The sequence below is a fragment of the Artibeus jamaicensis genome, unplaced genomic scaffold (genome assembly GCF_021234435.1).
Source record: "Artibeus jamaicensis isolate MK-2021 breed Jamaican fruit bat unplaced genomic scaffold, CSHL_Jam_final contig_471, whole genome shotgun sequence".
In the NCBI taxonomy this organism is placed as follows: Eukaryota; Metazoa; Chordata; class Mammalia; order Chiroptera; family Phyllostomidae; genus Artibeus; species Artibeus jamaicensis.
Window position 1 is genome coordinate 2,859,934 of NW_026521850.1, and position 22,263 is coordinate 2,882,196.

General features: G+C 61.1%; 2 protein-coding genes across 6 annotated transcripts in view; one reads left to right on the forward strand and one right to left on the reverse strand.

Moving 5' to 3' along the window:
• The window catches only part of AK8 (adenylate kinase 8), a 76,524-nt gene that overhangs the window by 45,257 nt on the left and 9,004 nt on the right, over positions 1 to 22,263 (forward strand). For all 5 annotated transcript variants that reach the window (XM_037158549.2, XM_053667765.1, XM_053667766.1 and 2 more), the window contains one exon: positions 2,635 to 2,776. In XM_037158549.2, the coding sequence (XP_037014444.2) occupies positions 2,635 to 2,776 (142 nt within the window). The remainder of the gene's footprint in view (positions 1 to 2,634; positions 2,777 to 22,263) is intronic.
• GTF3C4 (general transcription factor IIIC subunit 4) overlaps positions 17,928 to 22,263 on the reverse strand; it is a 41,028-nt gene continuing 36,692 nt past the window's right edge. Inside the window, exon 3 of the mRNA XM_037158540.2 lies at positions 17,928 to 21,294. Coding sequence (XP_037014435.2) covers positions 21,292 to 21,294 — 3 coding nt within the window. The 3' untranslated portion in view covers positions 17,928 to 21,291. The remainder of the gene's footprint in view (positions 21,295 to 22,263) is intronic.

Sequence of the window (22,263 nt, forward strand, 5' to 3'; positions counted from 1 at the left end):
GGGAGTGAGATTTTAAAACCTCGAGGTCCGAGCGAGCATTGCTGTCTTTTATGGAAGATCTTAAGGGGGAAATAAAAGCCCAGAAACATGCAGTGTGGCCCCATGAAATGGTGGGATGTCCGAGTCTTGCACTTGGCAACCTCAGGCCTGACAGAACATCCTGGAGCGGCGCCGTGGCAGTGGGGCTAAGACGTGAGCCGGGAGGCCCGGGAATCAAGGCTGAGGCGCCTGAGTGGAGAGGGACTCAGGCCTCCTCAAGAACTGCCATTTGTCCGTCCGTCTGCCCGTCCGTCCAAGGCCCCACTGCTCCGCCGCCCCCGCCCCCGCAAGAGCATGGCCTTCTGAGGAGACGCATTCTTTGTCTTGGATGGTCTCCGCCTCCTTTAGGCACTCAAATGGTTTCCTTCAAAAAAAGCCACATTTTAACTGGCAGGCTCTAAACATGGGTGAAAAGGAGAGAGAAGCTGTGGGGACACCCTGTCCCGCCTGTGCCCCCCTTTCCCAGGTGCAAATTCTTAGACACAGGGTCGCTGGTGCAAAAGGCGTGTCCATCCGAACTGTGGAGGCAGATTGGGGAATTCCTTCTAGAAATCTTTGCTCACCTAACAGGCAACCCTCCCCCTGAAACCTCCCCCCAAAAGCCTCCTCGTGTCCCTGAGGGCTCCCCCATTCCTGCTGGGTCAGTTCTCCCCAGCCGAGAAACGGGCTTGGACAGGTCACTTCAGCTACAAGCTCTTGGGGGCTCTGTTGCTCGCCTTCGACATGAGGGAGGCCGGTCGGGGGACGTTCCAGACCCTTTGCTCCGAGCTGCCCACGCCCACTGTGGCCCTGAGGAGGTCCTGGGACTCAGCCGGGTTTCCCCACAAGACCTGACGGTGGGAGAAGCCCCTGGGAATGGCTGCCCCCCAGCAGCTGAGGCCCTCGGGCCCAGGGTGTCACTGGTCGGCAGGCTAATTTCCCAGCTTCCCAGCACACATCGCCCACGTTGGAAAGTTCCAGCACCATCTTTAAGTTTCTGCAGGCCTGGAACTTTGTCGTGTTGACTCTGTGGGGACAGGTCTGGCACCCTCCTTGGAGGGGACGAGGTAGCTGAGGCCCAGAGAGGCTGAATGCCCAGTGGTGGTCAGCCGTCTCGGAGGGCCGGGCCAGGGCGCCCCTACGCTGTGCCCCCCACCCCGCACCTGGGCTCCCCAGAGGCAGGACAAGCGGGTCTGAACACACATGCTTTGTCTCGGCAGCGCCTCTGAAAAAGCCTGCCCGTCCGTCCCACACCCGCTGTGTGCTGGGGCCGGTGCCGGGGCCCTTGTGCAGATGAGGGAGGCCTGGTTGTTTGTCCTGGGGGACCCGCAGTCCTTCGTGAGAGGCAGGCAGTGCAGAGAAAGTGAGCGGTGACGACGGATGGAGGAGCCAGGGCTGACCCAGGGGCGGGTGGGAGTGGAGGCTGGTCTCAGAGGAGGCTGCTTTCTGGCTGCAGAGACTGGACATTCAAGGTCTGGGGGACAGTGCCCTGGGAGGGACACAGGACTTGCGCCTTGGAGCCCAGTTGGCCGTGGGAGAGTGGATAGAGCACTGGGGAGCCACAGCAGGCCCAAGCAGGGGAGGAGACGGGATAGCCGTGTGACTTCTCATCGCTGTGGGATGAATACCCTTTGCCACCCTCTCCTGGGGGCTGTGGGGGGGGGGCCCGAAGGATCTCAGAGAGGCAGAGTTGGGGCACACGGGCGACTTAGAGTAAGGCTGCGCTCTCTGGTGGCAGGAGTAACTGGTGGGCCATGGCCGTGGAGGAAGGCAGTTGCTGGTGGTTTTCCTCCTCTCTCACCCGTGTTCACCTCGCCATCGGCCTGGGGACCTTTGGGGCGGTTTCGGGCGAGTGCACCGGGGCTGGGCCTGACCCGCAGGTGCTGCAGGAGGGACCGGCGCCTCTCTAGAAGCCGCCACTGCCAGTCTGAAAACCAGCTCTCGTGGGGCCCCGGGCACAGCAAACACGGTAACATTTACCAAGTCTTTCTGGAAAAACGAGTGTAAAGTGCAGGAAACGCAGAGCAAATTGCCAGAACGCAGTACGTTAGCAAGTAGCACATTTAATGGATCTTAGAACAGATTCGGGAAAATGTCAGCGGAGGAATGTAAACAGGAGACTTCACACCGCGTCCGCTCCTCATTCCGGGCCCCGTTACAGCCAGAACTGGGGTCCTCCCAGGCTGGATTCCTGCAGCGGTGGGGAGGGTGGGGGTCAGGAGGGGCTGGGTTGAGGGCCCCTCAGCGAGGCCTGGTGCGTGTTTGCTGCAAATCTGGATCCTTGGAGGCAAAGCCGCCCACATATTCCTCACTGGGGGGCTGGGGACCACCCTGGCTGCCGGTGGGCGTGGTTGTCTTGTCTAGGTCAGGAAAAGGTCAAGGCCAGGGTCACCCTTGACCCATCTCAGACAATCACATTGTTCTTGTCACTGGGACCATGGATGGGGGGGATCCAAGAATGGGCACCCAGGTCTTCTCCACCTACACCTGACTCCTTACTAATGTAGTTCATGGTCAAGTACAGTGAGGAAGCCATGAGCTGTGGACCCTCCCTCCCGTCCTTGTTGGGTCAGCGGGGGGCCAGGGAGGCAGAGTGACCCTGTCCTTTTTCCGCAGTCCCGGACAGTATCGTGGGGAAGGTGCTGGGCCAGCGCCTGGGCGGACACGACTGCATCCAGAAGGGGTGGGTGCTGCACGGCTTCCCGCGAGACCTGGACCAGGCGCACCTGCTGGACCACCTGGGCTACAAGCCCAACAGGTGAGCTGTCCCCATCCGTCCCGGGGCCTCCTGTTCACGGGCGTCACGAGCTTCTGAAGTGGAGGGTGTCACCCCGTTCATGTGCCCTGTGGCCTGGGAGAGAAGCGGGGGTTCCAGCCCCGGCTTCGGCGCTTGCCGGGCTGAACTCCCGCACCTGCGAACTCACAGCACACACTACGGGTCTTTCCTTCCTCGTGGGCGTGTTGTGGAGAAGACGGGAGTTTTCTTCTATCACTTTTACAACCTCGTCTCCTCCTCGGAAGTCTGGATGCCTCCGGATTTGTTTCGGGGGGGTCTGCGGTCCAGGTCTGACCCCTTTTCCCCAGTGGTCGGCCACCTGCTCCGACCGACACAGGGCTGACTGCTGTCGAGTGCACTGCTCTTCCTGCACTGACGTGACCCAGAGGGCGCGGCAGGCGTGGAGGTACCGGGAAGGAAACGAGGGCCGCGCCCACGAGGGCCGCACAGGCGGAGTTGTCAGCGCGGGCTCTGGCCAGGGCCGGCCACACCCGGGGTCTGGCGGAGACACACAGGCAGGCCGAGGAGCCCAGGGCGCTTCAGTGGGGAAGGGGGGTCTCGCGGAGTCCTGTGGAGGCTGAGGGGGCCACCGAGGGGCGGGGGTCTCACGTGCTCGGTTAGGGGAAGGGCAAGGGTGCGGGCAGGTCGAACTTCCCGAACTCTCGCGTGGCGGAGAGTGCCATTCTCCACCTCTGTCGGTGACCGTCCAGCACAGTAAAGAATGCTCGGGGCACCGCGCTCCCCTCGGCACCCTCCATCGGTCCGCACGGCCCTCCCACAGCCCCGGGGGGCCGTCGTGGGCGGGTGGCGTGTCCCCTGGTCTGAGGCTCAGCCTCTCCCTCTCGGGTTATTTTCATTCGGCAGACGCGCCTCAGTCTCGCTTCTCTTCCTACTTCTCTCTGGAACGTGGGGGTCCTTTGCATTTACGTCACTTGGGGAGGATATTCTTCTCCCACATTATCAACCTCGTTTCTGGCCCGTTCGCTGGGCGTCCTTGCTCAGGAAGACCGACCGTGTGTGTGTGTGTGTGTGTGTGTGTGTGTGTGTGTGTGTCGGATACGCCCCGTCCGCTTTCCGCCAGGACGGCCTCCTTCCGCTTTTACTGTTCTCTCTTCTCTGGTTTCCGCAATCTGTCCTTCATGGTGACTTTCTTTCCTTTATATCCACATTCCTTTCTTGTTGCTTCTAGTTTTTCATTTTTATTTACTTATTTATTTAAAGATTTCATTTATTTATCTTTAGAAGGGAAGGGAAGGAGAGAGGGAGAGAAATATCAATGGAGAGAAATATCAATGTGTGTTTGCCTCTTGTGTGTCCCCTGCTGGGAACTGGCCTGCAACCCAGGCATGTACCCTGACTGGGAATCGAACCACGATCCTCTGGTTCACAGGCCCGCGTTCAATCCACTGAGCCACACCAGCCAGGGCTGTTTTTCACTTTTAGAATGCTTCTATGTTTTCCTCAGTTTCTTTCCCTTAACTTTGTCAGCTTTCTGTCCTCTGCTTTTATCTTATCGTTTTTTCTTTCTTTGATTTCTTGTATAATAGAGTCTGCTCTGTTTACATTATTTCAAGCACACCGATAAGGCTTTATCTAAAATGTTCTTTAGTTTCCTGCAGTAGTTCTTCCTCCAAAGGGTATCCACTGTCTGTCTGTGTCTCTCTCTCTCTCTGTTACTTTTAGGGCCCTCCGAGGTCCGAGACCGGTGAACAGCATTTAGCCATCCTGTCCCTTTGTCTGCTGTTTGTCTCCAAGTAGCACAGGCCGGGACATGGGTGTCCTGTGGCCGCTGTGGTGACCCCGGAAAGGCCGGGGTGCGGCACTGCCGAGTGGGGCCCAGCTCGCTCCTCTGCCTGGGCCCCCCAGGGAGAAGCCGCCTGCTGTGTTTACCGCCCTCTGCAGGCCGCCAGGCTGGAGACCCACCGCGTTTGGGCCACAGCACGCGGGAAGGGAGAGTCCAGAAAGCTTTGGTTTAGGGCAGGCCTCCCAGTGAACACTTCCTTCCTCACCACGGAGTAGAAACCCGTTCCTAAAGACTCAGTAAATAATGCCAATTTAGTGTGTTTGACCCTTGGGCAGAGGACACACGGGGAAAAGAGACATCTGCTCCCAACACAGACCTAGTCTCGTGCCGGTCCCCTCGCCCGCCGGCCTCTGTCACCGAGCGAGCGTGCATTCTCCCTCCTCCTTCCTCATCTGGCTGATTCCGTTTTTCCAGCTTGGCTTTCGGTTAAATGTTTGGATGATGAATTCGGAAACTAATTTTGGTCATCAACCTTCAAGTCCAGATACAGGCTGATGAAGAGAGAACTACTCAAATGGGAGCCCACACCAAGCCGGGGGGGCGGGGGCGGTATCCGGCATGGGCAAGGCCCCAGCTGCCACGCACTGCCACCAGGGGCCGCGGGCTTTGTCCCCAGGAGGGCCGCCAGACAGAACTCCCGCCCGGAAGTCCGTCTGGGACGACGGTGCTGGAATCTGTAATTCAGATGTGAAAACTGCTAGAAAGGCTCTTTTTTCAGGAGGGTTCGATGAAATGAGATTAAAATAAATTTACATATATATCAATTTTATTATTAAAATACATTCACACTAGTAAATAGAATTATTGGGAAGGGTAAGCTACTCGGTGTATTGGACACAGAAATAGACCTCTCTGGCTTATCAGAAAACAAAGTTATTGTCTCCTTGTCAAATATAAATCTCTTCTTAGAGCTAATAAATGGATGGTGTTCAAACGCCTTGTTTTGCTTGGCTCCTGCCGCATAAACCCACGGCACGTAACACTAAATTACATCCCGTGGAGCCGAATCGATCTCCTGATCCCGGCATCACACGGAGAGGGAAACAGACCAAGGAATTGATGTGTCGAAAAGAAGGAGAAAAACTTATTTGAGAACAAATAAAATGGGCCATAAAGTTTGTTGAAACATAATAATAATAGCAAAAAAAAAGGAAGAAGAGAAAAGAAGCAAAGAGCTGCCCACGGCCGCATCCAGAGCCCTGCCCCTGCCCGGCCGCCACGTAACTCCTCCAGGCTGCACGTCTGCCGCGTGGCCTTTTCTTCTCACATCAGCGTTTCCCCGTGGGGCGGAGTGGGGGCTCTGGCTGGTGTCGGGAAGCTGACAGGGGACCAGACAGACGGGGCTCCTGCCTCGCTTCCCCTCGGCTGTGCGGGGAGGGGCGGGGCAAGGCCTCGCTCACATTCCCCTGCACAGGTCCAAGGTCAGAGCTGCTGCTGCGGGGTCTCTCAGAAACCCCCCGCGAGAGGGCAGGGGGACTCGAGGGGGGACTCGGCAGAGCGGTGGCGGGCGGGTCTTGGTGCTGCTCCCTGCCTCCGCCTCAGGGCTGAGCCAGGAAACCACCGGAAGACAGCAGCCACCGAGGCCTGCGTCCCGGCTGGGAAACTGCACAGGGGCAGCTCTGAGTTTTTAATTGGCTGTTGTTTCTTAACCCAGACGGTGTGTGCCCCACGTCCCGAGGAGCCCCGAGGGCGTTGGTTGTCCTTGGGCAAGCGGTGACCGGCCCCCGCTTTGCACCCGGCTCCTCGTTGGCAAGGGCTGTGTTGTTGGCTTCTGCTGAGCACACAGCCCCTCCTCCAGGGAGCGGAGAGCAGGGCCCCACGGGGGCCCCACGGAGGCCCTGGGCTGGCCGGGTCCAGGCTGGGAGGCCCCTCCGCCAGCGGGCCTGGGAGCCGGTCGGGTTTCCTCCACACAAACCGCCCGGGCTGCTTCTGCTGCCGCCAGAACGCCTCCCAATGTCCTGCCTGGCTCCCCACCCTCAGCTTGGCTCCCCACCCTCATTCATCGTCATCCTCACCCTCACAGCAGGCGGCGGGGCGCTGCTCCCTGACCCCTACCAGTAGAGTGAAGGAGACGTAAATGCGGTGCATCTCCGCCATTCCATCCAGCAGCCCCGTGAAGCAGGTGGGGCTCCCAGGGTGCCAGTCCCCGGCCTGGGCCCGAGGCAGGGCCCAGCCCCGAGCCCAGCCCGTTGCCCCCCTATTTTGTGTCCCGTCCACAATTCCAGGAAGGGCCATTCGTCCCTGCTCGCCGCCTTCTCTCTCAGCGTTCGTAATCTGTCAAGTGGCACCGTGACCTCGGCCCTTCGCTGGGACAGCCCCCTGGGGCACAGGCCTGTGTGCCACCAGAGGCATGATGGGAAGTGCCATCGAGACACCCCGCCAGGCAGGCCACCGGCATTTGCCTGTGGGGCTTGGTTTCCTCTCTCCTGTTTTCACACACTGAGGTACACACTCCCCCGACCACGGATGCCGCCCACCTGTCTGCTGTTGTGCCGGTCGCCCGTGCAGTTCTGAACGCCCGTTAGTGAAATGAGGTGCGGTCACTGGGGAGGGTGACCGGCAGCGCTGCGGTGCGTCGGCTCCTTGGGGGTCCGCGCAGATCACTCCCCGCCACTCCAAAGCATTTTCCTCTGATTGCAGTCTGTTTGCTTTTCTTGCCCACGGAAGACATTCCGAGTCCCCGGAAGTTGGAATTGGGGAGGGTGTCTCCCTATTCACCTGGTGGCATGTGGCACAGGAGGGTGACCCTGAATTAGAGACAAAACTGCGGGTTTGTCCAGAAGGACCCGAGGAGTCAGTCAAGCTGGAAAATGGGCGCAGGGCCTGGAAGGAGGTGGGTCGGTTACTCTGCCGGATGCTGGCCGACCTCTCGGGCACTGCCGCCTCCGATCAGTGGGGCCGGGCGGTGCAGGTGAAGGGGGACCGGCCCGGCTTGCAGTTCACAGGCCAGCGCTCTCACTTGGTTTACACACCGCTGCCTTTCCCTTCCACGTGGCACCGTGTCTTCGGGGACACACAATGGAACCTGGGGAGAACGGCTGTGCCGTCTCTAACGTGTCCCGAACTGAGAAGGATGCTGTCACATCCTACGAGGACAGCGGGGAAAGACCCAAGAAAAATTAGAATGCAAATGAGAGGGGATGATTGCCTGCTGCTCCCTCCCCTCCCCCTCCCCCTCTCTGTCTCTCATCAGCCCTCCGCGCTCCCAGGAAGCGCTCCCATCTCCGCCGCTGATCCTTACGTGGATTAGGGATAATAAACAGCCATTAATGGAGGCCTGAACTGGGAAATGGAGTTGGAGGCGGCAGCAACTCGCAGTGGCTGACGGAGGTTAATAACTCCATTACTCCGGCTCCGCGCCGAGCCGCCTGGCGAGCGCGGTGTCAGCCTCATCTGCTCCTCATTAATTGAGCTAATAGAACCTGGCCGACCCTGCCGCGCGGCCGGCGGCGGCGGAGAGTTTACCGGACGTGGGCTGGAATACATATCACCAACTGGGAGTTCCGCGGAGCCTTTTGTTTGGGAAAGAAGCTCATCTGCGGAGGTGGGTGGGCCTCGAGGCCTTTCTGACGACGGCGGACAGTGGAGGTGCTCACAGCTGCCTGCCCAGGGCCAATGGCTCTCCTGTCGCGGCAGGACAGTGCGGCCAGGCCTGCAGACGGGCGTCCAAGGGGCTTCAGCTTCCAGCCCCACAGCTCTGAGGATGCAGCTGGAGCCTCAGTGAAGTGTCCGGGGTCCAGGGTGGAAACGGGAGCATTGACGTGTTGGAGGCGGGACTGTCACCAGGCCTGGTCCCTGTCCTTCAGCACGAGGCAGCTTCCTCTCCCGGGCCATCCCTCCCGCCCCCGGAGGTTCCTGACTGCCCGACGCACGTCCGTGACAGTTTTGCTTTGCTGCCCGCTGGGTACCCACTCTGGGGCCCGCTTCCCCTTCCCAAGCCTCAGTTTCCTTAACCACCAGATGGGTCATGGCCCCGCCCTCTTCCCTCACGCTCTGCTGGATCCCGTGCGTGTTCGCTGGGAAACGCGCTGGGCGGCGCTGACTGGTCGGACGGTGCTCTGCACGGCCCGGGCCAGGCCGTCACTGGTGCCACATCCAGACCTGGGCTCCCTGGAGCAGGTCTCCCTGTGCCTCGGTTTCCTCAGCGGAAAACCAGGGCAGTGACGTTCAGGACCTCGGCTGTGACTGACGTGACTGACGCGGGGAAGCCATCCGTGCAGAGCCTGGCGTGCCCAGCGCCGCATGCGTGGGGATTTCGTTTACTCCCAGCGTTCGGGGACCCCGTGCCTGCCCGCGGAGCGCAAGCTTCTGAGAACAAGGCCAGACCTCCTCTGCACAGCTGCGTTGCCCTCGGCCGCCCCGCACTGCTGCTTCCCTCTGGTCGGAGGAGGGTCGCTCCTGCTCGCCTGTGACTCGTGGGGCTGAAGAACGCTCCTGCATAGCGACACGGACAAACTGCACTGCGGCGGGAGGCGCCCCGGGGCCCATTGGACAGGGAGCTCTTGACGCTGCAGCTGCCTCGTGGTCGACGGGGGCGTGAACCAGGCTTGGGAAGAGGGGAAATGCTCATCACCTGCCCCTGCCGTTTCATGTGACTTCAGGTCGGTTGCGACAGCAGGACACAGCACCACGGTGACACGCGGACAGGTGAGAGGCGGGACTCAGAGTTTCAGAGGAGAGGTGCTGGCCCCCAGGGCCGGCGGGGAGTCGCACCCTGGCCGCGGCGGCAGCAGGGGCAGCAGTGAGCCTGGCTCTGTGGGCTCTCTGGGCGTCGGCTCAGGGCAGTGATTCCACGGCTGTCGCTGAGCAGAGTGTGGGTGCCGGTGACGAAAGTGGCCAGGGTGGGGCCTCAGCAAGGGGCTGAGGAGGGCACAGAGAGCCACTGGCCGTGACTTCCGTCGGGCTGTGTCCAGCAGGCTCCTGCGCTGTGACTGCGCCCCTGCCCGACTGGCTCTGGGGCTGCGGTGTGCTTTGACGCGACAGAGGCACCCTCGCCAGCCACGGGCTGGGCAGCCTCCCAGGCTGTGGGGGCAGGCGAGGCAGGGTCCCCAGGGGGTGGCAGGGCCAGGGCCTGAGCTAAGAAGGATGGAGCGCCCCGGTGCCTGGGACCCAGGTTGCGGCAGTCATGGCAGCGATGGCGACAGGCCTTCCACTTCCAGCCGCTGGCGCTGCGGCACTTCAACCCTTCGGTAAATAGCTGGCGCAGGAAGGGACGGTTCCCTCCTCTTCCTGTCTGGGGACTGGTGACATCTACCACTGGTTTCCAATGTGTGCCCAGGACAGAGTTGGGGAGGGTGATTCTGAGCTGGTGTGGGAGGGTGGCGCCTTTTCCCGGGTTAAAACTTGGTTGTGGCTGTCTGTCCCCGCCGGCTGTCTGTGCGGAGAGCCTGAGAGCAGTTACTTGTGAAGCCCAGAGGTCAGCAGTGTGCGTCACCTCTGTCCCCCCCCCCCCGCCTCCCCCCACTGCCTTGGTGTCTTCAGAGCTCAGGGACTTCCTGGAGAGGAGGGCGCCCAGACGCCCAGACGCGCAGTAGGGACTGCAGACTCGCCCTGCACCGCGGAAACTTCCAGGGGGCGCGAGAGGGGTCTGCTGGGGGTAGGTGGGGGGAGCTGGGAGCCTCTGGGAAGAGCCTGCATGGGGTGGTTTGTTAGTGAAGGACCCTCCCGACAGCCCCGCTGTCACAGACTGGAAGTCAGTTTCCTCGTGAACCACCGAAAGCCCTTCCTCCAGGGCTTTCGCTCCGAGAGCGCCCCGTGCTGGGGAGGTTCCGGGTCTGCCGCTCCTAGCACACGATTCAGGAACACCTGTCGTCTGGGGGGAGGTGACACCTCCTCTCTGCTTCCTCTCGTGTCTGACAACCAGCACTGTCCGAAAATCTCCCCATTCAGGGCTCCCTCGCCTTCACCGGCTCCCTTCTGCCACGCAGACGGTAAGCTCTTCCCAGGCCTCCCGTGCAGCCTGGCCAGCCGGTAAGAGCCAGCCCAGGAGACTTCGGACGAGGTGCACACACCTTCCCGACGCGGTGACCAGGAGTCCGGAGCAATCTCCCTCCGCGGTGCAGACTGACAGGTGGCCTTTCACAGAGCTGCGCCCAGGGCGGTTGGCATTTGAGTCCGGCTCTGATGGAGACGCCCTCATCTTTGGCAGGCGCCGCACTCGGCCGGCAACGTAAATTCATTTCCCCGAGAAAGGCAAAAGGGCAGAGGTGCTGAGCTGACCCGGAGGAGTCCCGTTTGTTCTTCATCGCCCGGCGGAGACGCTGGGGCACATCAGTGCGCCCTTCAATCTCCTGCCTTCCGCAGGGGCTTAAATCAAGTGCTGACCTGTGGGACCCAGCACTGTGCGTGGGAAGCTCGGGTCCCTGCCGGGCAGGCGGCAGATGTCTGAGAGCCAGAAGCCCTCCTCCCTGAATATCACAGAAAGCTGCTCAGAAAAAGTCCTCCGCGAGTTCAAGTTCAGCTTCACTTTCTCTGAGGTTGTCGAGCCCTGGGCAGTGTCTCCTTGCTCTGAGGTTTCTGCACCGTCCAGACACCCCCACCCCAAAGTGGGTCCGGTGGTGCCCCAGCCCCTGAGCAGCAGCTGGGCAGAGCCTCCACCCGGGGCCCCCGCACGGCCCCGGCTTTACCTTCTGGACCTGGGCCTCGGGAAGCGCCCGGGTCCCAGGTCCTAGGCAAGGGCTGCCTGTGTCCACAGAAGAGCGGCCGGACCCGGAACTCCCCCTCCTCTAGGAAGCCTGCCCTGATGCTTCTCCTCACTCGGCACCTTCACAGGGCCTAGCGCGTTGCTCTGGGGACGGGCCACAACAGCCTGCCAGGCCTACGGGGCGCACGGAGGCTGTGGCGCCCTGGCCGGGCCCCTGCAGGAGCTGTGGGACGGGACCCAGGGTCTCCCTGTGCACCACTGCCTGAGTTCTGGGGACACAACAGGAGACAAAGGCTGCGTCACGTGCCGTCACGGGGCTGTGGTGGGGGTGCTCTCTGGGGAGCAGGGGACGGGCAGCGGGAAGGGAGTGTCGCTGCCGTGTGTGTGCAGGTGGAGAGGGAAGGCGGCGCTGACGTGGGGACGCGTGTGTGGAGGGGGTGTTGTGGGAACAGCCGGGGACAGGCAGGCAGGACTGGGAGCAGCAGGGCCTCGGCCCTGAACGGGGACCGGCTCGGCCAGTTTCTGGGGCACATGCTGGCTGTTAGTAACAGTGAGCGGGGAGAGCCTGGGAGGTGATGCCCAAGGCCAAGGAGCCTTGCTCTGAGTCAGGTGGGAGCCATGGGGGACATTGGAGCAGGTAAGTGATGGATCAAACTTATGATTCAAACGGATGGCTCGGGTTACAGAGTGGAGAATGGACTATAGGCAGGAGGACAAGGGCAGACGCGGGCAGCCAGGTAGGGGGCCGTTGGCAATGACCCAGGTGGGGGACTCTGGTGCCCTGGCCCATGGTAACAGCGTGCAGGCGGTGGGAGGTGTGCGTTTCGCAGGTAGAACAGACAGGGCGGATGGGAAGGGTCAGGGTCAAGGAGAGCTCCCGCCTTTGCTGGAGCTCAGGAGGAGAGGACTGGCCACCTGCCCGTGAGGGACGGGCAGAAGGAGCGGGGGGGGGGGGGACCACCAGCTCCATGTCGGACAGAGACTGAGACTCCTGTTAGCAATCTGCCGCATCGGCTGGGCCACCGTGACAAAGTACCATGGGCTGCACGGCTTGGGTAAGGGACGCTCATCGTCTCACTTCTGGAGGCCGGAAGGGCAGGAGGAGGGTGTTGGCAGGGCTGGTTTCTCCTGAGGGCCCTGCTCTGCTCTCTGCCTGGCTCGCGCACAGCCACCGTCTGGCTGCCTCTCCGCCTGGTCCCTCCCCTGTGCCCACGCACCCTGGATCCCTCTGCGCCCAGATTCTCTCCTCTCATAACACACCCGCCAGATCGGCTCAGGGGCCACCCAAAGGCCCCATTTCAGCTGAAGCACCTCTGCAAAGGCCCCATCTCCAAACACCACAAGCCTACACTGTGAGATCCTGGGGTCAGGGCTTCAACATGCAGGTGGTGGAGGATGCACTCGGCTCACAGCCACCGATGTGGCACTTGCTACGGCAGCCTGAGCAAACCCATGCAGCATCCTCAGGGGTGTCTCATCTGCTCTCGGGGCTGCCCGAGTCACAGCGGGGCAGGTGCCCAGGAGCCCAGGCCTCTCCCGGCACCCCTCCCAGTTCCTGAGAGGCGTCCATTGCCCTCCCTGGCCCCAGCCCCAGCCAGGACTTTCTGTTTTCATTCTGAGATTCAAGCCCATGAAGTTAAATTCGGAAGGCTCCCGCGGCCATCCGTGCACCCTCCAAAGTGCGCAGGGAGAAGCGGAGGCCCTGAGACCGACGTGTCCTGTTGGTGAGCGGGTCTGGGGCAGGTCTCCTGGGCGCAGGCTGGCCGCTGCCTCGCTTGCTCTGCTGGTCTCCAGTCCAGCTCACGGGCAGGCGAGCAGCTGCCCACCCTGCAGTCATGCCTCATGCCTGGGGCCTTCCCTGTGTCCCCTTTCCCTTCCCTCGCCTGCCCCTGAGACGGACGGGGACGGTGGGCCGTGACCACCCCTGAACCCGGCCCGGGTTCCGCTCTGTTTGCTGTAAGCAGCTGCCCCGTCCCGAGGAGCTTGGGGAGCCGCCCCCTCTCCTCTCAACAATGATTAGCCTTGTAAGACTAATGGGCGAAATCGTGTCTAATTACCCCGTTGAAGGCCCAATTATGCGATTAACATTCGTGGACTATAACCTAATGATGAGAAGAAGAGCCTCTCATTTGCATAGCATTAAGTTAATTGAGCTGCCAGCCGGGGCGGATGGGGTGGCGATGGCAGGGTTCTCTTTCTGAGAGGATACTAATGACCAGCGAGGACAGTGCACCTGACAGCTCTATTAATTAACAGCGATCCGATTACCTGGCAGGGCTGGCGAGTGGCAGTGGGCCGGGAGGCTGGGCTCTGTAGGAAGGAGAGGCGGCGCCCTGCGCGGCTGGCTCAGCCTCCCGGCACTCAGCTGCGTGCAGGCGGAGCCTGTGTCCGCCTTGAAGGACCACAGTGGAGGAACGTCTGTGAAATCCCGCCCGAGCCTGTCTGTTGTGTCTTCCTCGCACACCGACTTCGCTCATTTAGTCGTTCATTCGGCCTCTCCTCCGTTCCTTCCACCCACACTGCGGAGTGTGCTGGGCTGGAGTCCCTGCCTGCAGGAGTCTCGGGGGAGGCTTGGCTGCTGGTGCTCAGTGTCGTCCCGAGGTTTTGGATTCAGCACCAGTCCACCGTGGAGCTGGAGAAGGTCCACAGAGAATTCCAGACTTCGAAGAATGCCTAGAGATCATCTGTTCAAGGCTCTTATTCTACCTACCCCCCAAAAAACCTGGAGCTCAGAGAGGCTGAGAGCCCCGGGGTCAAGGCTACCAGCCTTTGAGTGATGGGGTGGGTGGGGCAGGGATCCTGGCCCTGCCCTACCCCCCCTGCCCCACACAGCACCTCCATGAACCCCGTGCACTGTGTTTCGAGGACTCAGACACTGTCTTGGGGGAAACTTGCCCGGCAGCCCCTCCCATGTGTTGCCGTGGCCCCTGCCTGCCTCCCCGCCCAGCACTGGCCGCCGGCCCCCCTCCTCCTGGTCTGCTTCCACTCCCGGAGGGCAGAGACGGCCTGTGCTCACAGTCACCGCAGATGACTGCACCAACCAGGCACCGTTACGGGGTGTGGCTGGGCCCAACCCCCACTGCTTTCTGATGCGTTTTTTTTTTAAACAACAAAAAATGAATAGAGTGTGAGGTCCTTATGTGACTTACTTTTTTGCATAATAAAATATAACGGACATATCGTTACGTAAAGCTAGACCTCGTTAAACGCCCGTGAGGTGTGTCACATGGCCCGATGGCACAGCCCAGGTGTGTGGCGAGCTGCCCGCACACCGGCCAGCAGGCGGCGCTTCCAGTCCTCCTCTGTCACGGACGGCGCGGCGGCACGTGTGCACGCAAACAGGCGTGCTGTTTTGGTCATCGTCTCAGAGAAAATCCATGGAAGTGGAACTGCCGAGCCGACGGGTGTGCACATTAACAAGTTCCTTTGCTCTTTTAGTTGAAAAGAGTCAGAGATTGAAGGAGCACAGATAAATATTCAGTGACAAATAAGTCCCAAAGAACAACTGGAAACTGGTGATCTGAGCCCCTGACTTAGGGGAGAAGAACAATAAACCCCGGGGACGGCAGGACGGGGGCGACTGGAACAGAAATTGGGACAGAAAGGAAAGTGACACAATGGGCAGAGCTGGCTCTCTGACAAAACGAACACGGTTGACGTGTGTCTGGCAAGGCTGGGCGACAGGAAGAGAGAGCGCACCGACAAACAGCACTAGGGATAAGCATGTGCACCTGTGCACAGACAGCGTGTGAAGGGGTCAGAAGAAACTGTGGGCCGTGTTCCGACACTGAATCTGGGAGCAGAGCTAAGGCGGGAGTCAGAGAAGCAGCCTCACCAGCACGGACACCAGGAGAGAGAGAAAATGCAAACAGCCCCCCAGCGAGCGAGCGAGCTCAGCGACTCTTCAGAGCGGAGCGGAGCTCCCCACCCTCGCGCTCTTGCCTGGGCCGCCCCGCAGCTGCACACGTGTGATCGCGGGTGCGGAACCAGCCCCACACACAGCGCCAGGCCGCCCCTCGACGGCAGGGAGCGAGCCCAGCTGTGCACGTCACGTGCAGGGGTCTTAGGAAAATAACGTGAAGTGGCAAAGTGAGTAGCGAGAGGGCAGGTGCAGCCAACCGAGCGGTGTGTGGGTGCTGGTGCGCATTTAAAAATCCCCACCGGTCGGATTGTCTGCCAACACGAGTGTAGGCAGAGAATAGGATTGGTTAGGGCCACCCAGAGTGTTTCAGTGTTGGGGTGATGCACTGCTCCCATGGGGGGGTCACAGGGTTCGTTTTACGTTCTATGTAAAATTCTTCTAGGAAAAAAAATCTCTTATTTACCAATATGTCTCGAACTCCCAAAGTAATGCCTGGCGCATAGTAAGTTCTTGATGAATAGCTGTGGCCAGAATGATTACATGGTGCATCACTTACTTTTATGTATCAGAATATGTCAGAGTAAAAAACGGTGAAAACATTAAGCCCCGTCCTTCCCCCAGACCTTTCCTCCCTCCCCGAGAAGCAGCCACGTGTCCTAATGTGTAGGGTGTCCGTACATAAAACCTCTGCACGTTGGTACGGAGGCCTACACACACGCCTTCCTTTTCTGTAGGCGGCGACTGGCGCACGGCTGCCGTACACGGGAGCAGGTGTGTGTCCTCAACGCGACTCGGTGCTCCGTGTTGTCGTGTGTCTGGCTCCGTCTCCCTGTAGCACGGCCACCTGCTCTCACCCCGGCCCCACGGCGCCCCAGCCTGCAGCTCCGCGGTCAGGTTCACCCGGCTGCCTGTGGAAGGGCATCCTGACGGGTTCCTTCCCGTCACTTGGCAACCAGCGCTGCAGCAAACGCCCAGGACGCGCGCCCCGCATCCGCAAGGCGGCCTCTGCAGATTAAGTCCCAGATGCGGGGCAGCTGAGCTGCCGCTGCGGTTTTTTTTCAGTGGGTGCTAGCACTGTGGGCCGGAGGTGGGGTGTCCTTCAGAAACAGCCAGAACCTCCCAGAAACAGAGGCTCTGTTGAGGTCAGGGACACTGGCCGGCTGGCCAGCAGGGACACTGGCCGGCTCTGAGCGCGAGGGCCCTGCAGCTGCCTGGGCCGGTGGCACAGTGCCGTGGAACTGCAGGCACACGCCCAGGCTATGGAAACGTTTGACCCGTGGGACTCAACTTTTAGGGAGCATATTTTTTTTCCTTAGGATCAAGGATGGATTTAAAATACGCCTAAATGTTTTCTTTCAAGAATGGTTTTACCGCCCACAGCGGTTGCTTTGTGATTTACATATCGGGTATTTTAAGTAATGGCAATTATTTCCATTTTTACTGCTTTGAGCCTCTAGCCACAACTAAAACCTGACAAGCCTGCAAACACAAAGGCCCATCATGAAAGGCGGTCGTCCTCAGGAGACCCGGGCTGCCTTCTCAGGAAGCTGGAAACCGGCACACGCCGCCCTCCACGGAGAGTGGGGGCGAGGGAGCAGCCCGAGGTCGGTCGGTGGGCCCCCAGCAGGTGGCCTTTGGGGAGGCTGGGCCTCGGAAGTTCTGGGCACAGACCCCCTCGGGCCGCTGGCCCCGGCGCCTGGTGGTAGAAGCAGGTCAGGAACCCCTGTCGTTTGTGAGAGCAGATGTGCAGCCAGGATGGAATGGACCAGAGCACCCGCTGGAAGCAGGCCACTCAGCGCCCCTGGGCACCGACCGCCGGCAGGCATTGCCAAGACATCTTCTGGAAGCGGCAGGTGCAGGGTAAACGCGTGTGATTCGGAGTCAGACCCGAGCGTGACCTGGTGTGAGCACGTGCCATGTGCAGGGCCAGTGAGCGGAACGGCACAGCAGCCCACTCTCTGGTGGGAGCCGCTTGAGGGGTGGACGGTCACTCACAAGCTCTGCTCAGCTCTGAGACCTGTGGCCGCCTGGAGGCTGATGGGACGTCGGGAGGAGCGGCCTGCCACGCGGAGGGAGCGGCGGCACCGCCACCTCTTTCCAGTCACTTCACCTCTCGGACCCGCGGTTCCTGTACCTGCAAAGTGGTGTGAACAGTGCGCTCAGTGCAGAGCTGCTGCGAGGTGCACCCGGACAGCACAGGAAGCGTGTGAGTGAGGTGACCGTGCAAGCGAGCGGCAGGCCGCAGCCGCCACCTGTCTGACCTGGGTCAGTGTGCCGCGCTGCCCCGCTTCAGAGCGGACTGGACTGACCCCCAGCCCGGCGAGGCCTCGCCGCTCTGCGACAGCGCCTCTGCTCATCGGAGGGAAGGACAGGCCCCGCCTCATCTGCGACGTGGCCACTCCCTTCCCGGAGCCAGAGTGTTGGAGGGCCTGGTCGGGCAGGGAGACTCATCAGCTGGGCCCTGGGCTCCCGCCCCGCCAACCGCACCACCGGGCGGTGGAAAGGAGCCCCCCCCCCCCCGGCTGCTCCCGGACCGAAATGTCCCTCTCTGTGGCCGCCCTTGGACGGGTGCGGTCCGTCGTCATCTGCCGGGCACTCAGGCTAGTGCTGCGGCGTCACGGAGACAGGTGCAGGGCCGAGCTGGGATTGGATGGGCCCGAAATTGTGCACGTAACTCACAGTGGTACAGGGCGCCCATAAAACCCCCGCTGTGACGGAGAGGCCAATAAAGGTTTGAGAACAGAAGCACGTACGGGGTGCGGCAAAATTAGCTGTACGGTTTTGAGTATGTGAAACACAGTTTATTCATTTTTTTAGGATCTTATTTATTTATTTTTAGAGAGAGGGGAAGGGAGGGAGAAAGAGAGAGAAACATCAGTGTGTGGTTGCTTCCTGCACAGGCCCAACTGGAGACCTGGCTCACAACCCAGGCATGTGCCCTGACTGGGAATCGAACCTGTGACCCTTTGGTTCGCAGGCCTGGGCTCAGTCCACTGAGCCACACCAGCCAGGGCCACAGTTCATTCTTGTTATTTGTTAAACAAACAACAGTAAACCTACTGTTGTCCCACCCTGTGTCTGGGGAGGAAATGGCTCTGTGAGACATCTGGTTATACAGTAGAGAAAGCCAGCCAGGCAGAGTCTCTAGGTGCCGATCTAGTGAACACGTCTGTCAGGCCGGCAGTGACCTTGAGTGGCCATGTGACGGCAACTTGTCAGTCCAGCCCCCAGCTCCGGGCCCATCGGGTGTCTGATCCGAGGGGCAAAGGTGCAGTGGCTGGGAAAGGGACTGCCCGGGTGCCAGTGAGGTGTGTGGGGGCCGGCAGGGGGTGGCAGCCAGCCAGGTGCAGACCGTGGCCTAACAGCCCCGGCCTGCGGTGGCCCCGACGCTGGGCGGAGCAGCTGTGTGGGTGGGATGCGCCCCACCCCACCTGCCAGGTGTGGCAGCTGTGAGGGTCCAGGATGCACAGGTTCAAGTCCCGCTCGGCCGTTCACTGGCCACGTGACCTCGAGCAGGCCACTCCCCTACCCGCCAGAGTAGCTGTGAAGATGGAACCTGCCCAGGGGGTGGCGGGACGTGAGTTAGGCTGTGCGTTGCGCCTAGAAAAGCTCGTCTTGAACTCCAAACAGTGGGATGGCCCAGCCCCGAGGGCTTGGCCTGGAAAATGTTGGGAGTCACATCAGCAGGGTGCAGCCATTTTGGGGGGAGGGGATCGGTTCAGGGTCAGTCTGCGTTTTGGAGCGTGGCCCCTGGCAGGTGACCCCCACCCTGCCCGTCCTCTCTCCGTGGCCAGACACGGACTTGTGGTTGGCAGGGAGGCGGGCAAAGGGCTTTTTACCTGGAGCGGCTCCTCCCCGCAAGGGGCAGGGTGCGCTGCCCCTCTGGCCCTTCCTCCGAGAGGAGAACAGGCGTCTGGAATGAATCAGCGAGAGCCTGGATCGAAAGGGCTTTTGTGGTGTTGGCATAAGCGGCCAAAAAAAAAAAAACAAACCCCGAAAACAAAGACTGACGACTAACCAACCCTCTTTCCTTGGAAATCTTAGAGAACTGGACCCGATCCTGGGTCTGAGGCAACCGGCCTGCAGAACCAGAGGGCTGCTGGGGGCCTCTTGGGCCCGGGGCGCTGCCGCTGGCCCGCTGCCCGGGCCACAGCTGTGGGGGTGGCGGGTGCTCGCAGCAGCTCCCTCGTGCCCCGTGGTGGTGTGCTGTGCGCTCAGTGCAGGCTCGGGAGAGACGCAGGGGTGGGGGCTGGCGACAGGGCAGAGCCCTGCCCTGCAGGGTCCCCTCACCCCAGAGCTCAGCCTCCCAGGAGGGGTGGAGGGTGCCGCACCCACAGACTCTTCCCCGGGGAGGTCTTGGGTGCAGGGCAGGCCCCTGTGATGGCGCTCAGCTCCCTGACACATGGAAAATAGCGAAGCCTGTTAAATATTTCAGACAACCAGGTTGTAGTCCAGATATCCGCGGCAGTGTGGGCCGGCTCCTGTCAGCGGGAAGAAGGGGAAATGCTGATAAAAATATCAGCGAAGCCTGGCTAATCAGGTCAGCGGTAATGTTTTGGCCGCAAGGCCTTTTTCTGTAAGTGGCTGGAGAAAAATCGAATCAGACTGGGAGATATTGGACCATTAGGTGAGACAGGCGTGGCTGGGGGGAAGAGGGAGGCGGAAACACTGCGTTTTGCTCAAGTGTCGCTTTGTGGAACAGCTGCAGGCACGAGCCAGCAGACGGTCTCACCAAGAAAGCCTGACCTTTGGGGTAGAAGAGGGGGCGGGGCTCTGGTCACTCCCATCCAATCGGGTGGGCCTGGGGGCTCGCCCCGGTTCCCTCATTTGCCTGTTCTAGGAAAATCTCGCTGTTCAGAGATGTCCTCCTGTCTCAAAGCACCCCGTGCCCCAGGGCTCCCACTGCCGTGAGCCGACTTCTCTCCCTGTGTTGGCCCTGTTGGTGCCTGCAGTCCTGCTGAAAGGCAGTGAAATGCCACTGGCCCTCTCTGTCCTGGGCTGACATGCAGCAGGTGCCTGTTACAGACAGAACTGTGGGCCAGGGCGCTTCAGAAACGCCAGAACCACAGTCTGCTCAGCGCCTCTTGTTTCCTGCCTCGTGCCCCCTCTGGCCTGTGTGTCCCTTTGCTGCAGGGGGCTCTGGCACCCCTGTCCTTGCTTCTTTCTTCCCCGGCGTCTGCTCAGCCAAATGGATTACTGGGGACTTGTGGGCACCGTCTGAGCTTCCTGGGCTGAGGCCGGTTATTTCACCCCAGGGGAGGTCTGTGGCCTCTGCCCTCACCCTGTGCCACTCTGGGGGGCCCAGGAACAAGCACTGGAGAGGGGTCCTGCCACAGTGAAGGTGCCCTTTGCACCCTAGCAGGGCATGGGGGGCGTGCCTCAGGGCCACCTGGGGGAGGGGACTGCCAGGCCTCCTGCAAGGGCACCAACATGTCCGGAGCCACCAGTGGGAGCCCATGCCCGAGGGCATGTCCCGACCAAGGACCAGCACGCCTGTGGCAGGGCCGAGGGTGGCTTCGGCCCCTCCATGAAGTCCATCTACCAGCCAAGCCAACTGGGACTCTGTAGACACGTTCTATGAACGCATGTCAGTGGGCTGCTGCCCAAAGCCCTCCTAGGGGGACATTCGGGGCCACGCCACTGAGCCAGACTGAGGCGTCATGCTGCTGCCCGGCAAGCGCTGGTCCTGCAGGGGATCTTGCAAGGTGCCCATCAGTGAGGCCCAGGCCCAGCAGGGCGAAAGCTCGGGGGCGGTGGTGACTCGTAGGCAGCTTCACCCTTCTGAACTTTGGCCTTCTCATCAGTCGAAGGGGTGAAGAATGACGTCACCTCCTGCCTCGTGGGAATGCTGGGTGGCCCCTGAGGGACACAGCTCAGCTGGGAGCCCGGTTGGGCCGTTGCTACTCCAGGCATCGTCCCAGATCCTGGATGCCCAGGGGACAGTGACCCACAGCAAAGGAGACACGTCCAGGAAGGCAGAGTGCCCCGTGGCGTGGAGGAGAGTGCGGTGGCAGGTTCGATGACACAGGAAGGCACATCCGGGGAAGGGGTGATTAGCTAAGACTCGCATGACTGGGAGGAAGCCAGGTGCACCCCGGACCGGCGGGTCTGCAGAGCAGGGCTGGTCGGGGGTCGGGAAGGTTGCTGTCCGCGCACACTCCCAGCAGGTGATCGCTCCGGGAATCCACTTACTGCAGAGTGAGAAAGCACAGCTGAGTAAGTATTCCGGATATCGGAGAAAACCAACCTCCCTGGCATTTTTAGACGCTCTGCACATCCCCTTCTTCCACTTAATGTGTTCCCTGTGCTCCATGTTTGCATCGGGGGAGTGGCTCACACCCCCCACCCCCTTTCTAACGCCTGCAGGCCCCAGGTCGCTGCAGGGCGAGGCCTGCGGGGGCTTCCAGCAGGCCCTTGGGGCCTGGGCTGCGGATGGCAGGTGTGGTCCCGACAGCCCCCGGAGCCCGGCAGTCTCACGTCGCAGCCCTGGGCTCCCCGCCAAGGACAGAAAGGCTTTATCTAGAAGCTCCGGTGTCGCCTCCGAGGTGGGTTTACTGAAGGAGTTTAACCCGGGGGCACAGCCAGATAAACAGTTTAACCCTAGTTTTCTCTGCAGCGGGCAGGTGGGGGTGTTGTCTCGGCGCCCACATGCTGCCGGGCTGGCCCCGGGCCTGTGCCCTTCATCCCTCCAGCGAGGTGCCTCCAGCTGCAGTCAGCCGGGTCCTTCTGAGCCCCCTAAACCCTCCCCCAGGCTCGTGTCTTCTGCCAGATTCTCCCTGTGGTCACAGAGTCCGGCTGGTGCGCCGAGTGCCTTCCTATCAGATCCAGCCTCGGGCCAGCAGCCTCCACAGGCTCCTTTCCCCTCAGAGTGCGGGGCACGCACACCGCCACCGCCACCCCCTCCTCCCGGCCCCTGTGCCGCGTCTGGGGTGCACGTCCCACAGCGGGAAACTCGCCCCTGTGTCCCTGCACTTTCACAAGCACTTGCTGAGGAGGGGTCCCCAAACCAAGACGCCCAGTGCCCGGTTCCCCACGTTTGCACGAGGGTGCTGGTATGAGCTTCGGGACATGGCACGAGGCCGTGCTGATGAAGCGCGTGGCATGGTCGCCGCACACAGTAAGCCCTTGGGAGACGGTGCTTTGGTTTTACCCGAACCCAG